This window comes from Stegastes partitus, unplaced genomic scaffold (genome assembly GCF_000690725.1).
Source record: "Stegastes partitus isolate 25-593 unplaced genomic scaffold, Stegastes_partitus-1.0.2 Scaffold875, whole genome shotgun sequence".
In the NCBI taxonomy this organism is placed as follows: domain Eukaryota; kingdom Metazoa; phylum Chordata; class Actinopteri; family Pomacentridae; genus Stegastes; species Stegastes partitus.
In genome coordinates, this window is record NW_007578606.1 from 233,111 (window position 1) to 249,376 (window position 16,266).

General features: G+C 40.7%; 1 protein-coding gene across 2 annotated transcripts in view; it reads right to left on the reverse strand.

Moving 5' to 3' along the window:
• The window catches only part of rapgef2b (Rap guanine nucleotide exchange factor 2b), a 115,172-nt gene that overhangs the window by 83,964 nt on the left and 14,942 nt on the right, over window positions 1-16,266 (reverse strand). For both annotated transcript variants that reach the window (XM_008293335.1, XM_008293334.1), the window contains exon 2: window positions 2,087-2,157. In XM_008293335.1, the coding sequence (XP_008291557.1) occupies window positions 2,087-2,157 (71 nt within the window). The remainder of the gene's footprint in view (window positions 1-2,086; window positions 2,158-16,266) is intronic.

The following is a 16,266-nucleotide window of genomic DNA, read 5'->3' on the forward strand; positions in this document are numbered from 1 at the left end:
CACACGGAGAGATAAAGATCAAAACAAAAAACAGGAAGCAAATAAGAAAAAAAAAAAAAAAAAAAAAAAAGAACCACACAAGAAAAACAACACATTCCTCCCAGATGAAAATGTTGAGAAAAGAGAACTATAACATAATCCCATAGTTAGTGGGATGTCTGGCCGGCTGGGAGTTTTTCTTTTTTTAAGTTAGAAAAACTGAAATCGGCATGAGCAGTGGGTTGGTCTGTGGGACCACGGGGACATTCCTCAGGATCCAAACAGGGAGGAGGGAGAGGGGTTAGTGTTGGGTGGGAGGCCTCTGAGGGGTCACACAGTGGAATGTTCTAGCTCGCAGGTCATGCTCTGCTACATTGTTCCCTCGGTAGTATAATCCACATGTATGCACACAAGGCATGCTGGGAACAGACTTCTGACATGCACTGTTTGGAAAGTCGATGCCAGGCAGAAAAGACTGGAGGACTAACGTGGTGACAGACGAGCGAAAGGCAAAATCATGTATGAAAAGCCGAGCGGGGAGTTCTCATGGCTTTAGGTTAAAAGGCTTGGCTCCAACGGAGAGCAGAGGAAACAGTTTCATATGGAAACTGTCTGATCTGACTTTACAGGAAGAAACACAAAACAAAAGATTAAATGAAGACAGTTAAAAAAAGACTAATAATGTAAAAGATGCTAAAAAATGATCAGTTGCCTTAAGTGGAACTCTGCATAAAGATGGTGTTTTAATGTGTGTTAAATATGAATGTTAAATCATTTTACACAAATGGCAGTAGATTTGTCCAAGTAGTCAAACAGACAATTTCAGGAACTAAACAACCTTTTGTTTTACCTCAGACTCCCTATCAGGCACTTAGAGCTGCAGAAGGCTTTCAGACGAGAGGTGAAAGGCCTTCAACAAACTCAATTAAGTGCAGTTTGATTCATTTTAGCACTTAGATGTACTACGACCTGGATGACTGAGAACCTTTACAGACAGCCTTCTGGGCAGTTCTGAATTCTGATTAAGTGTTTGGTAGCATAATTATGCTGAGGTCTCAGCATGCCTCAAATGAAGCAAGCTGCAAGATGTGTCAAGATCTTGAGGCTGCCTACTTTAACACCTCTGACTAAAGGCCAAGTCATAGTTTCCACGCCTGAGTACTCTGACAGCTGCAGATTTAAATTCTCATCTATCAATACCAGAATAATGTTTCTGTTTAAAGGAACATGCTCCATGCATGTGCACTACAATCGTGATGGCAACTTCCTGACAGCAGGAAGAAGCCACGTTGTTCGTTGTGTTTGGCTGGACAACATGAAAGATTCAAAATGACCATCCAGTGGACTGGACAGCATGCACAGTTGGCATGCTTGCTGTGTTAACAGTCCACACAGTCTTAAATTTTGTGGTGCGTGGAGCTGGCCACAGGCGAGGGCGGATGATGAAACTTACGTCACATGGGCTCTTGCAGAAAACACAACTTGGCCATGTGGTCAGACAGTTGCACCAAAAAAGGTTGGATGTAGCCGTCTCCAGGGGTGTCAGATGGTGATTAGACTTTTTAGCATTTAGTCGAAAGCATACTGAGGCAGGAACAATCGAGATTCTAAACTTAACAGCACTCTGTCTGAAGGCAGGTATCGTTTTATACCTTGATGACTCAATCAAATGAGTAATTCTCTGATATCTCAGAGGACCCTCTGAAGAGCTCCCCACAAAGTTTCCAGCAAACTTCTCTGTTAGTATCAATCAACTAAAACGAAAAAGCCCAACAAGTACGAAACTAAATTTATTTTGCCTAAAAACAAAATTTTAGATGTTTCACACCAATCATAAAAATGTATTTTTTAGGTTTTGTTGACTTTTTAGAGTAAATCATTCCAGCCAACGCATGTTAAGAAGTCAGAGGGGCTGCTGGATTAGAAAACCAGATAGCATTCACAAAGCTGGCAGCTTGGTGTTAATCTCCCACTCCTGACTACAACTGTTGTGGTGCACACACTGAGGAGTTGTCACTACTTCATCATTTGTATTTGGAATTAATTTCATGGGAATATCATGCTGTGTTACGCAAATTAAGTATCAGAGATGTGTGCAGAAACTCACCTTAGCTGGTGCTCTCGCAGGTTGGACAAAGCCTCCATCCCATGGAGATAAGAATAGACGATCTCCAGGTCCTGAGGAAGAAGAAGAGAGGTGTTGTCAGACAGAGGTGTTTATGATTCAAAGGAAGCACTTAAACGAATATGAGGTGTTAATTAGAGCTAAAATAATAAACTGATTGATCAGTTAAGCCATGGCAAGAACACTGTGTCATTAAAGTGTCATTAAAGTGTCATTACATTTAATTTTATCTCTTGCACATAAATAAGCTATCAGTCATTTCACTACTATTTCAAAAACACATATTCGCATTGCAGCTTCTAATATGAGAGGATGCTTCATCTGTCATATATGACCTGTGTTTTGGACTACTGCTCAGATAACACAAGACAATACCTTAGAGTCTAGAAATAGATAAAAACTGTTTTATGAGATTTTATAGACTCAATGGTTAATGGAGAAAAAAAATCATTCGGGTTTGTTAAATAATGAAAATAATTGGTAGCTGCAGCTCTGTTTTCAAGGTGGTGGCACAAAATGGTCATTAAGCCATGTCAGGGCCGCAACTAACAACTATTTCACCAGTTGGTCTTTTAAATATCAGAAAATTATGGTAATGGTTTACCAAAAACAAGGAATTACATCTTTGAATTATCTGTTATAGGCAGTCAGAAGTCTAAAATAAAGTCATAGGTTTATGGTATAAAACACAGGAAAGCAGTAAATATTTAATTTTGAAACCCTGGGACCTTCTTCCTTGAAAAATAACTTGAAAACTTGAAAAGTCTAAAATCAGAATCACTGAATTAAAAAACAGCCAGCTCATCAACTGCTTCATCAGCTGATCATGACAGCATTACTCCTTTATGCAAATAAACGCAGTGTTTCAACAAAAGCCAACTGAAACACAGCCAAGTTATGATAATTTACATCAACAGATAAAATGATGGTTATTCACGCTGCAGCACACAAACTGGCTATTCACACAACAGAAAACATTTTACAGGGACACGGACATTGATTTGTGTGCCTTAACATTGGAATAAAATGTAATAAAGCACCTCGCAGAGACAGAATAAAAGAGCTGCGCTGCACAACTATAAACTCCCCATTCAATTACTTCATCAAGTGACCCAGTGAGTGACTCTCAGATTGTTTGGGCTGAATCCAAGTCAGAGGTGAAACAAAGTGGCCCTCTCTGAGAGCTGGCAGCCTGCACAGCTACTCCACTGTCTATCGGTGCACACTGAGGCACTGACTGTGTGTTTGTGTGTCTTTTTGTGGTGCAGCGCTGGCCGAAGCCACTGGGAAGCCTTTGTCGGCGGCAACTGGAGGTAGATGTGGCGACAGCAGAGCGAGGGGACAACAGAGAGCTTGTGTTAAGACCTCGCCAGACACACAAACACACATATGAAACCGCACAGAATGGACACCCTGTCTCTGGGTTATGTTTCTGAGAGCAACAATCATAAGCTTATTGAAAATTTTATGAAATGTTGACCACAAAAGCTGAATAACACAGTTTGTGCTGGTTTACTGTCACAAAAAGTCAGTGTCGCTGGAGGAGGAGGTGTCAGAAGACCCCTGGTTACAGGCTTTTGTATGGTTCATTGAGGAAACAGGAAATACTGAATAAAAATAACAGAAAGCAATACTTTTTTTTTTTTTTCATTTTCGTAGAAAGACATAACTTTTCATAAAATACTAACCACAATACAAAAAAATGGCGGTTTAATGTCAAGCTGAAGAGCCCTGTAAGGTCAAGTCTGACAAAAGTGGTTATAGTTAGTGATATTTTGATACAAATGAAATCTACCAGGGTCCTTTCTGCATTGTGGAATTTTTGGCGCCCTACCAAAGAGGTTTTGGCCGGGCCAAAGGAAAATCACCAGCGTCAAAATGATAAGAATTAAGAATTTTAAATAAGTAGTTCCATTTTTTTTTACCAGTATTCTAAACTGGGGTTCCATTTAGTCAAGCATAGTCAACATTTTTGTTCATCAAATGGTCAGAAATCACAGGAAACTACTCTGAATTCTGACAAATAACTGTAACTGACTGTATGTGGACAGATCATACTCACTGCTGTGCACAGAACCAATCAAAGGCCCGTTCTGAGCCAGAAACACATTCTGTCTACTACATGTGATCATGGAATAACAAAACAAACAGAAACAAGGAAAAACAAGCCCAACCCAAAAGGTCCTGTCTGTTTACTTACTGTTCAAGCTCAAAGGTTAAATTCAGACATTTTTATTAAAACAAAAGGCAAATAAGTGCACACTCTTCAGTCAGAAAAAGTGCAGTAAACTCTGTGATTAGGACGAGTTACAACCAACCCTGTGAATACACTATTTCTGCAGGCTGTAAATTAATATTCAGGACTGTGATATGGAACTACACAACTGGGTGTTGGTCCCTTAAAATCAGCCTGAACTCTTTTTTATTTGGGTTTGGCTTTGATCAAATAGACACAGAAAGAAACTTGCATCCTCCAGAGTACTGCCTGGCCCTGTTACATCACACATTCATATCCTCACTAACCAAATCCTTATGTTCAAAGTGTCTGTGGTCAGAAACACAATGAACAGGAGCAGTGGTTCAACAGGGGTGATGTTTAGACACTTACTGCCACCTAGTGCCTCACCACGGAACTACAGCCTTGATTAACTGGGTTCATTTCAGACAAGAACCCAGAATGTGAACTCAATTGATGAGTTTCTGCTACAACTGCAAATTTTAGGTCAGCGTGCAATTACCTGAGTATAATGGGTGACCATCTGAAAATTAAGTTTTTAATAGTAAGAAGGTAAAATAGTTTTATGTGGTGCATTGATCTGGGTTAACAAAGCTCTGTGGATGCGAAAACCTTTGCAAATCCGTGGCACACTCCATTTTAAGTAGGCTTTTGCCAACACCAGGGTTCACTGGTGAACACTGTAAAACTACTAATGAAAGCATTTAACGTGCAATTATGTATTTGTGTCCTGTAACACAATGTTGTAAAGACCTTGCCAGACATTATGTCTTTACATTTATGACAGACGTTGAAAATAATCTAGGCTAACCACTGACTCTGAGGTGGTATGGTGGCCCAGTGGTCAAAAGCACAAACCACATAACTGCAACATCACCACAAAGGATCTCTGCCAGGAACCCGGTTGCAATTCCTCCCCGCTTCTCTCTGTCACGTTTTGCACTACATGCAACAATATGTGGGGAAAAAACAATGAAATGAAAACAAAAGAACGATATTAATTTCTCATCTAACACTGGGCATGAATTATTAGAAGAAAATGATAAAAGGAAGATTTCTTATTCAAAACTTGTGCATAAAAGTAAAACAAAACAAATGAAATACAACAAAAATGAATGAGCTTTTTCTTACCACTGTATAACACAAAAGTCATTTGTTACAGCTTAATGTAAAAGAAAGGAATTATTTTTAACTGCTTAGGCACCAAAGGTACAATAATCTAAAACATGCCACTAGATGGCGGTGCTGTGAGCTCTTTCCCCCTTTTCCACAGTGACATCACAGTGAATAAAACAGCGCCACTGAAACGCAGCCTCACACGGAGAAATATGCAGAACCATCAATTGTGGCTTCAGTCTCAAATATTTCAGATTGACTGTATGGAAAGAATGTAAAGGACCCCATCTTTTCCACTCCCTGGGCCTTACATTTTCCGGTCTGATTTTCTTTCTTTTTCTCTTACTGGTCTCCGCTTACACTGAGCACAAACACAATCACCACAAAGTGCACGGGAAAAGGAAACATGAAAGTTTCAGGGCAGAGACAGGAGCATCCAACCCAAAGCAACCTTCAGTGCTTTTTAATGCGATCCATTTGCTTTATTTTCCAATTCATTCAAAAACAAAAGGCCTTGCGTGAACTGCAGTGGCTCTGAAAGCTGAATTTTATGCTTTTGCCTCTTAGTACCAAGATCAAAAGCAGAGGGTGTTTGATCCGTGCATTTAACACCACTTAAGTGATGCTTGCTTGGTGCTAATTCACATCTTTGGCTGAGAGCGGGATCAACAATCTCTCATAGAACAGAGGCAGGAAGGAAAAGAATGGTGGGTAGCAGAAACTAGGACATGCTGATGAAGGCTGCATCCAGCCAAAATTCGGCTCATTGTGTGTGTTGAATAAAGACAAAGCTCGTTCATTTTTTAAAAACTGCTGGCAGCTCAAACTCCCAGGCTACACCAGTAACACCATCTAATCCCTCCCCCTTCCTTTTTCCAAACTAATCCTTCCAGGAACACAGGTGGCCCCCACAGGAGGAAAAACATACCAAGATGCTGTTCTTAATAAAACCTTGGGGATACTTCAAAGCTGTTTGCGCAAAACTATCCACGGCATTCCTTACATACCAGTTACGTACTGCCAATCTCTCTGTAAACTTCCCCAGTTATTTCCTTGATGCAACAAAATATGTCACCACTTTACACCTTCATTTGTAAGACAGATGGTAGCAGTGCAATGCAGCCAAACGAGTGGAGGCATTTCCTCTCCAGGATACAAATTAAACAATAGCAGGCCTTGTCTTCCCTGTTTGAGGCCCGAAAACACACACACACACACGCACGTACGCACATGAACACACACACAAACACACAGACCAAGGCGTCCTCCATTTTCCACCCCTTGTGTTAGGCCCCAGAGGGAGAGGGTGCAGTGTCGGGCCCGTTGCCAGCCTGTTGAGTGGCAAGGCATTCAGTGTGCAGAGAGGTCAAGGAAGTTGTGATGTTTTCCCTGTATTGTGTTCACTGCGACGTAACAGAAAACACAAAAACCTAAGGCTGCAGTGAAAACAAATATAGTGTCACATGAAAAGATGCCACTGTAAAATTCCATATCACCAACTAGCAAGGGTAATAGCACTGCTTGTTTTGCCACATACATGATTTTTGACATTAATGTTGGCAAAGGAAAGCAGACTTTTTAAAAGACTTCAAAATGCTGATGTTGATGCCTTGTTCCAGTGACTTGAATCTAAATATTGCTGCAACTAACGACTATTTTGATTACCAACTGATTTGCAGATGGTTCTGTTGATAACAGCTTCTGAGAGGTCCCAGTAATGCCTTCCATTTGCATGCTTTAACACTTTCACCTTTAGATATTCAACTACTGTCACAAAGAAAAACAGTAAATAGTGGCATCTGAATCAGCTGTTGGCATTTCGCTTGACTTGAAGGACTTGTCAATTATTGAAACAGTTGTCTAATCTTCTGCTAATTGCCGAATCAATAGATGAACTGATCTACAGAGCTGCAACTATCTAAATAAGGAACTAAATAAATAAAGAATGACAGAATTTCCTGTGACAGAGGGAATCTTTTTCTGGCATGTGCTGGCTGTTGCCTGACTAATGGATTATTCAATTAATCTTCTCAGCAATAATCCCAGACAAAAAAAAAAAAAAAGGAAAAACATGCACATCTTAGATTTCAACACTGCGGCAGTTCGTAATGTAAATTCAGGATTTGTTGTGAGAAATTCAACAGCTCTGGGTCATCCTAAACTATGGTTTGCGAACAGCTCTGCTTTTCTTATCTCTTAACACCACAATGTCTGTTTGCCAGATAGGATAGCTTTCCTCTGGCCAGGCCCTTTCACTGTGGCACAAAATGGTCAATCCATTTATTCATTTTGGCTCTGGCTGAGCGCAGATAGCAGACCTCTGCATTCATCTATCACCCACTGCAGACAAACATCAAAGGAAGAGGCTGAAACATTTCAAAAACAATGGGATGCTGCAGTAGAGATAAACCAAAGGGGTTGCAGGTAGGGAGGTGAAGGACATTTTTCTGATGGCCTCAGTGTGTGATGGGTGTTTAGATATCAGTTTTACAGCATGTGCATGTTTAATTCGAACCAATAAACAACCAGTTTCATAGTTTAACAGCCTACATATAAATAGGTGATTCAAAACCCCCAAATCTTTAAATGCAAAGCATTCTTAGAGCAATTAAAAAAAATAACTGGCAGCAGAATTAATAGACTCAAACATCTGTCAATGAGCGTCACAAGACTGAGGCAGTAAACGGTTGGTATGGATGGTGTGCTTTTATATTGTGGAGTAATGACTAATGAAGTGCTGCACAGCCATAACACTCACATGATGGCTGGTTCAGTGATGCGCTGGCCTCACTGAGTCACCCACCAGAGGAAATCAATGATCGTGTCTCCTTTGTTGATAACATTAACATCTCCAACTGTCTGCTTTAGCGCCCAGAAGCCGCCCTCTTGTCCAGCGACTATCGAGGAAATCCTTCAGTCAAGGGATCCCAGTTATGTGTTTGCTTCTATCTGGCCGAGCCGCAAAATGTCACTTTCACCGCAACAATTTATTGTCAATTGATATTTTTATCAACTGATAACAAAAGGTATTGATGCTGTATAAACAGTTTCTTAAATGCAGAGAGAAAAGTGAGAAAGAAAACAATTTTACAATATCACTTTTGTCTCCTATTCTTGTCGGCTCTTGAGCATGTCTAAGGTATTTGTGTATGGTGAGACACTAAGTTTTTCTGGTGAAGGAGCAGGCCTTGCTGCTAAGCGTGGGTGATCTAACAATCCTTTATTGTGGATGCTCTTAGGCATATGATAGGCTTCTCATAGGAATCGTACAGATCATGTCAACAAAAGGGGGCTATGTGTAAGTATTTTATTGACACAGTGCATTTGCTGGTATCCAGCTAGCTACAGCCCATCCCAAGTTTCCCAACCTGCAGGCTGACCAGTTCGCTACTGTGGCTGTTTTCAATGTTTTTCAGTTGCCTCTTCAGTGAGCTTCTCGTCCTACTGCCGGACCCCAACTCTACCATGGTAGTACTTATTCTGCTCTTTCTAAATATTGCTCATGATTAGACGGTTGACTATCGTTACCAGCTGTAGCTTAAGCTGGTGGATTTAGACAAGACACTCAGTGGAGAGGCAGCTGAAATCCAGGATCGCCAATAAAGTATTGTGTGATCTGGTCAGTCCGCAGGTACAAAAATACAAGACACAACAGGATGGGGCTCAGTGGTTAGCAGTAAATGAACCTTTTAAAAAAAAAAAAAAAAAATCAAAGCGATGGAGATACTAATCACGACTTCTGGTGAGAACTTTATAAATAAAATTGGAGCAAAAACAGCATTCAAAGATTTGTAAATTGGTCTTTTAGCCTGGAGGTTATGTGACAGCCTTTAACTCCAGGCAACCACGTGTACAACTAATCACGTGATACATTAGTTCAACTAAGTCTGTGGGGAGACTTTTAATTCAGATCGTGAAGTATCACAATAGCTGAACCTCAGAAATGACGTTAGGAGAAATAATTTCTTCCACACCTTCACGAGCACTGATTCTTTGATTCCTCTCACTATTTTGCACTTGCGTTGCTTTCTCTCACACACAGATCCAGAAAGCATCCTTTCTAATAGAAGCATGACAAAACTGATGCAATCATAAAGTATTTTCATAACTGGCTGATCAGTCGATTACTATGTTTGGTTAATCAGTTTATCATTTAGTCAGTTAGATGTCAAACGTGATCGACCAGCAGTTCTGAAAGCCCAACATGACACAACTAACTGGCTTTTATGTTTGTCTCAAACTTAATAAACGACAAAGAAAAGCAGAAAATACTCACAATTAAGAAGCATGTATTTATCATATTTGCTTCATTTAACAATGAATGACTTATTTGTGGTCATTTAAGAGTGAGACTACATTACGGTTATTAACACCACAATGAAAAATAACCTTAGTTTTCAATTCATCTTTTGCTGATTGTTGGTCTACAAAATCAGCAAAAAAAATGTCCGTCAGGAATGATTTGCCAGCTCTACTACTATTCTTATCAAGCCAAAGTGGAGAGGAACAGAGAGAGGCAGTGTGAGAGAGAAAAACCAGTGCATCAGCCTACTGTGAGGCATATGTACCTCTGTCAGCACTGCCAGGCAACTTGCAAAGAACTTGTCTGAATGAGTTTGCACAGTGAGTAACATCTCACTGGCAAACTGTGAAATTTGGCAAATTGTGATCATTCCTTCTGTCCAGGGTGGCGCTCAGAGGAGCCGCCAGTGCTCAGAGTTCAAATGCGGCAAACTGAAAGAGCATGACACCCCTTTTCATCATCACATATATTTTGGATCCTTTTGAGTCAAAGAACACTTTGGCAGAAGTGTACCTAAATAGGGAGATGATAATGGAACGGAAAAGCACTGACAAAGCACACAAAACTTCAGAAAGTCCTTGACTTGTGCCCGAAAATAATGCAGTCGATAATGTAGTCAAACGTCACACTCTAGCAAATTAGAAAGTGCAGGAGTACAGCACTTTCTAATTTCTCTCTCTTGAATGCAGTCTCTTCAAGAGACGAGCTGTCTGTCTACCACTCGCCTCATTACACCACTCCTGTCTAAGATGCTTACAACCTTGATCCCTGGCAGTCAAAGAAGGAATGGCCTTTCTAATCACGGCACTTTGTGCAGGGAGGATTTGTTGTCGTTCTGTTTCAGAAAATAGCTGTGAAAAGCACAAATTAATCCCCCACGACTTGGGAGCCAGGACGACCTAGTTTTATAACAATTGCTCATTTGTCACCGCGGGGGGAGCTTTTCACTCCATACCTTCACCCTCTGAACTTTACTGTGGCCGCTTCAAGGTTGGAATCAAACAACAAGGGTGGAGTATGCAAAACCAGCTCATTAGGGCTGCATAAAATGACTGTAATGAAGGAAATCTGATGGTAATTTTGGTTTTGTGAACCATGAGGTGACTGGACATCAGACTTTCTATTAGACTTTTTTCACTAGCAGGCAGCACAGGAGGTATTTTAACTTTAAACCTAATTACAACAGGCTTCTACTTAAAGAAAGCCTTCTTCTGTAGTTTGGAAATCATGTAATTTATTAATTCACCATTTTTGTGCAGCTGCATAGCCACGGCTTTATCCACAGCATTCCTTTGACGCTTCGACCTCTTCTGCGTTTACCTTTCTATGCCAATGACCCTTCATTTAAAGAAGCATCGGTATTCCTGGATCCTGTTTCCCGTGACAGCGCTGGGGCCATCTTGTGTGTCGAGCCGGGGTGAGGCTTGCATTCCTCAGATGACGCCAGCTAGATGTCTCAGTGTCCACCCCAATAACTGACACACATGCACAGACACAGAAGGCTGAAAGAGGCCATCTCAGTTGTGCCTCGCACCCCCTACAGCTCACTAACCTATGGAAAGTACTATATAGCATACCAAGTGGAAGAGCCATCTGGGTCAACTATTAGGACCGAGCATCTGAGGCCTTGATGGGACACGACCAGTCCTAAACAGATACTGGGACTGCAACAAACCAGTGTTGTCATCGTAATAAAAAATGCTAAAAACACAAAAAAAAACAATAATAAGCCTTAACCTTTAAGAAAACCAAATTGGCTGTCATGACTGTGTACATTAAAACATCTGTTATTTAAAAGCTTTGAATAAAAATGATGTCTTATGGTTGATGAAAAATAACTAAAGAAGAAGACAATCAACATACTGTAATTTTGTATTTGCACATTTGCAGTTGTCATTGTTACAGGTTTTACTGCTTCTCTTTACACTACAGCTAAAACAAGTAGTTGACTGATACGTTAGTTAACTGACAAAAAGAAAAATAACAGGCAACCATTTTGATAATTCATTGTTTGTTTGTGTTTTAGAAAAAATGTCAAACACTCTCTATTGTCAGTTTCTCACTTGTGAGGATGTAATGTTCTTTTTCCTATACTGCAGTAAACTTTGGTTTTAAAATGTTGATCTCTCTTTTAAGGCTTTAGGCAAAATTCAGTATTTTCTGAGATTTTTTAAAATATATTTGGAATAAATTGTTTATTAATTGTTGTTTAATCAAAAGCAAAAATAATTGTTGGTTTCAGCCCTATTTTTCAAGACAGTACATGCAAGCACACTGTCTCTTAGGTCTTACTGGGCCTCATTCATTAAACTGATAATTGTCATTTCCATTAAAAACAAACACAAAGGCTGCAAGGTCCTTCAGTGCCATTTCAAAATTCTTCCTACTGGCCTTTAATTTGACTTTGCATGAAATGAAATGTCAGTCTCATCAATGTCTGGCTGCCTGATAAAGAGCATATGTCTGCACAGCAGACTGAAAAACAATTTGAAGTGTGTGTGTGTTGGAGAATAATGAGGTGGACAGAGCTGCTGTATGAGCAAGTAAACAGCCTGTGTCAGTGTAACAAGGTAAACAGACCACTGGGAGTCAGACAGCCAGTGTTGAAGGTTGGAAGGTCATGTTGCCTACGGTGCAGTATCTGCTAATGGCAATATATTGCATTATATTGTCTGCTCAGCACAAACGCTGCAGCATGTCTGTGTCAGTGTGCCAAGTGGGACTGAGCAGGACCGCCCTCCTGAAGCGGACAAAACAGCAGCGAAGGCAGTTTATTCCAAAATGTGCACAACATTCATCATACACCTCAGGGCAGCAGTATGATGCTCCAGTGGGTGCCACTGTGTGCATGTCTGTCTCTGTTTGTGTTAATGCGAGCATGGGCATGTGTGTATTCCCTTGCCTTTGTTTGTACATTCCCTGTGTTAACAGGGTGGCCAGCAGCTGTCCTTGGATCTCTATTGACAGAGAGTGTGGGATCTGCTGGGTATTTTTATCCATTAGCCTGTGTGAGAGAGCAGGTGGAGGCTTTGTGGGCTACAACAAGGTCACACAGTGACGAGCAACATTACGCCGCTATCTGTGGCTTTTCTGGCCAAACGCTGAGGTCTGAGTGCCCATTCTACAAAGACACAGCATGTGGTGATAGCAAAAAGGCGTGACTGACAGAATGGAATAGCTTCCCTTTTTTTTTAAAGACAACATTCATTCCTTTGGGGGGGAAAAAAACATAAGCTTCCACTAATCCTTCAAAAGAATCCAAAACATTTAAAAAAATAAATAAATAAATAAAGGATGGAGGCAATGTGTGAGGTTATTAAACCTCCAGTTATACCGCTCCTTGAAATTGAACAACTATTTCTTTACAATATGAACTGATGTGAAAATCTACAAACATCTTCAAATTTTTTGCATCAAAAGGAACAAACTTCTCAGATCGTCCTTCATGTTTCGCCACAAGGACTACATAAAAACCATGTGCCACCTGAATGAAACTGGCACATACTAGACAAAGCTAATTAGCAGTCTTATTAACATTAAGCACTCGGTGTTAACTCAACAGGATAAGCCAGCAGAGCACATGGTCCTCACCTTCTTCCTCTCTGCCTCGGATGCGGAATTAAGCATTGAACAAACAATTACACTTCCACTGCCACCTGTTCAGACGTGTTAAAGAAGAAGGCAAGACTTTTCTTTGTCTCCTGGAAGGTGTCTAATACGTTCAGACATCCTCCCCTTCCACTTTTGTTTTTTTTTTTTTTTTTTTTACACAGGCTGGATGCAATTTATTGAAAGGAATTACACCTCTGAGTGATGGTGGGTGGCTGAAGTGGCCAATGGAGCAGAACAAGGCGGCAGTCACAGACAAAATTTAAAAGCACTTGGGAGCTGCTGTTTATTTCCCACCGTGGTCAGGCAGCTGGTGGACATGGTGACTGGTTGGAACGGGAATCAGGGAGGCATGTGAATGAGCTTAACAGCACCTACTTGAGCTGCCTGCCAGTATAAAACCCTCAAGAACTAAAATGCACTCGGTCTCTTGAAAGCATGCAAATCAGATGCATGCTGGCGTGCAGAAGCAGCAGCATCTGAGTAAGTTTGGTTGCAAGAATTAAAAATTACAAGTGTGTGCATTTCATTAAAAGCCAGCAAAACCATGTTAGCAGCAAGCATGTCAAAGCAAAGGCCGAGGGGTAACTGACCTATCCAATCCATCTGCTTTGATCAGTGCTGCAGCCAGTCGACACAGATGTTGGTTTGGAAGTGAATGAGTGTGTGTCTTCAGCCCAGCATGTCCAAAAATAGAAATGTGCAGCCAAACCTCCAGCAACCTCATCTAAAGATAAAGATCATGCTATATAGAGAGTCAGCTTGAGTATCATTGCGGAATGTCAAAATATATCTTACAGTGTTAAGAATGCTCATAGCTGCAGTTCACTGTGTGACTTTGATGGCTGCGTGACAGCATAAAAATACACCCTCCCCCTCCAAAGACATAACTTTCAGATGTAAAAGCAAAGCAAAGAAATATTGCTTATGAATACTTTAGTTTTATAACAAATATAAACCACTGTTTACTTGCCTAGCATACAAAAATTAAATCTTAATTCAAGGTGGAGAGTTCTTCTAAGTTCACAAAGTGAGAAAGAAAATAATTTACGCAAAGAAGGAGGAAAGAACTTGTGGTCAGCATTTGGGAAAGAACTGCATTGTTCAGAGTGAAGAACATTTTATTAATCAACTAACAAATGCAAGCATGATTTATAAAAAAGGAAACTGCACAAGGTGAGAAAGGGCAGTTTCTTGCTTTAAGCCCCCACAGTGATTACTAATTCAAACGCTGCAGCAAACACTGTGAGGACGAAAACACTGCACTGCTGTCCTTGAGGATAACAACGAGATAACTTGTCCTTTAAGTGAGAGTGAACTTTCTTGCATCAGTCTGATGGTGTTTAATATTATCCACACAGTGTTAGTCAAGCCACACTGATACAGGATCTCACAGCTATCTAATTAGCGCTGAATAGTATTCGCTGACTCAGTCGCACCCTGTAATACTACAGTACTGTCACACAGGGCAAGAAGTCACAGCTATCAACAGTATCACCAGAATAAATTAAAGATCTGGGCTTAAAATATTACGCGCTCAAAGAGTCTGATGAGAACACAACGTGAAACACACACTCAGTTATGCATATATATACTTTCAGCTGTTCAGAAATTAGTGAGTTAAGCATTTCTTCAAATGCCACTACCATTTTGCAAACCAGTGCAGCTGTGTGCCACTTCTTGAGAACAATTCTTTAGATAAAAAGAGTTAACAGAGAGAGCAGAATTGCATGCTCCACCTTAAGGAAATCCTGAGGTGAAAAGTTCAGCTATTGAGTGTCGTTTCTTGCCATCGCCACTTGTACGTTCCCTAACAGGAAGGCATCGCGTTAGAACCTGCTTCTCCAGCTGCTTACTAACATGACAACCACACTTGACATCCATCTGGATTGACCACAAGTTCAGATAGAAAACCAACAATGAGAGCAGTCTTTGTCGCTGATGCAGACTCAGTGTAAGCAAACAGCCTCAGGTCGGCAGCCTCCTGACACAGTCTGTAACCACAGATACACTCTGACCACAGCCTCATTCAGAGGCAACCACTGTACCCGGCTATAAACACTGTGTCGGCACACATGCTGTAGGTCTGCACAATTAATAACCACGTATCGGAACCTCAGAGTAGAAATGGAAACAACAGATTTTCTAATAGTACTACTTTTACACAGCTATGTGCTTTTTTTTTTTTTTTTATGGTGTGTAAAGCGAGTAGTCTCCTGACAATTACCCATTACTGATTGACCACTGAGCAAAAAAATTATGGTCCCAGCTTCTCAAATGTGAGAATTTGCTGCTTTTTCTTGTCATTGCATTATACTAAATGGAATATTTGGAGGTTCTGGACAAATAATGAGGCATCTTTTAATCAGCAGCACCATACATTTTAAATCTACACAACCACAGACTGTTCAGTTACCACAGGAACAATACTGTTTTTGTCTATTTCAAAAGCACTCTGGTCAAAAATGTATCATTAACCAATTAAAACCATAGTATAAGTAATCATGTTTATATTAAGGACTAATAATCTTGATATCTTGGGTAAAAGCGTCACCCTTATTTTAGCCAACTCCAACCACAACAATGGCTCAATGTGGACTCAACGGCGGACTTTGACCAGCGTTGGACACAAAGGGACCTCTCAGCTCTGTCATTGAACCTCATCGTAGCAGGTCCGTACCCGGGAACAAAGCCAACTGTCCGGCCAAATGAAACCCGCCCCATCTCGCTCAAACAAAGACCTCAAAGAGGTGCAGCTCAATCATCACAAAGTTACGCAACACAATATAAAGATCAATTCATGAGAGCTCAAAGCAAAAACAAGAAGAAAAGGGTAGGGTGGATAAAGTGGGCTGGAGATGTGCTTTAATCTTCCTGGGGCAAATGGCTTGCTTGGTG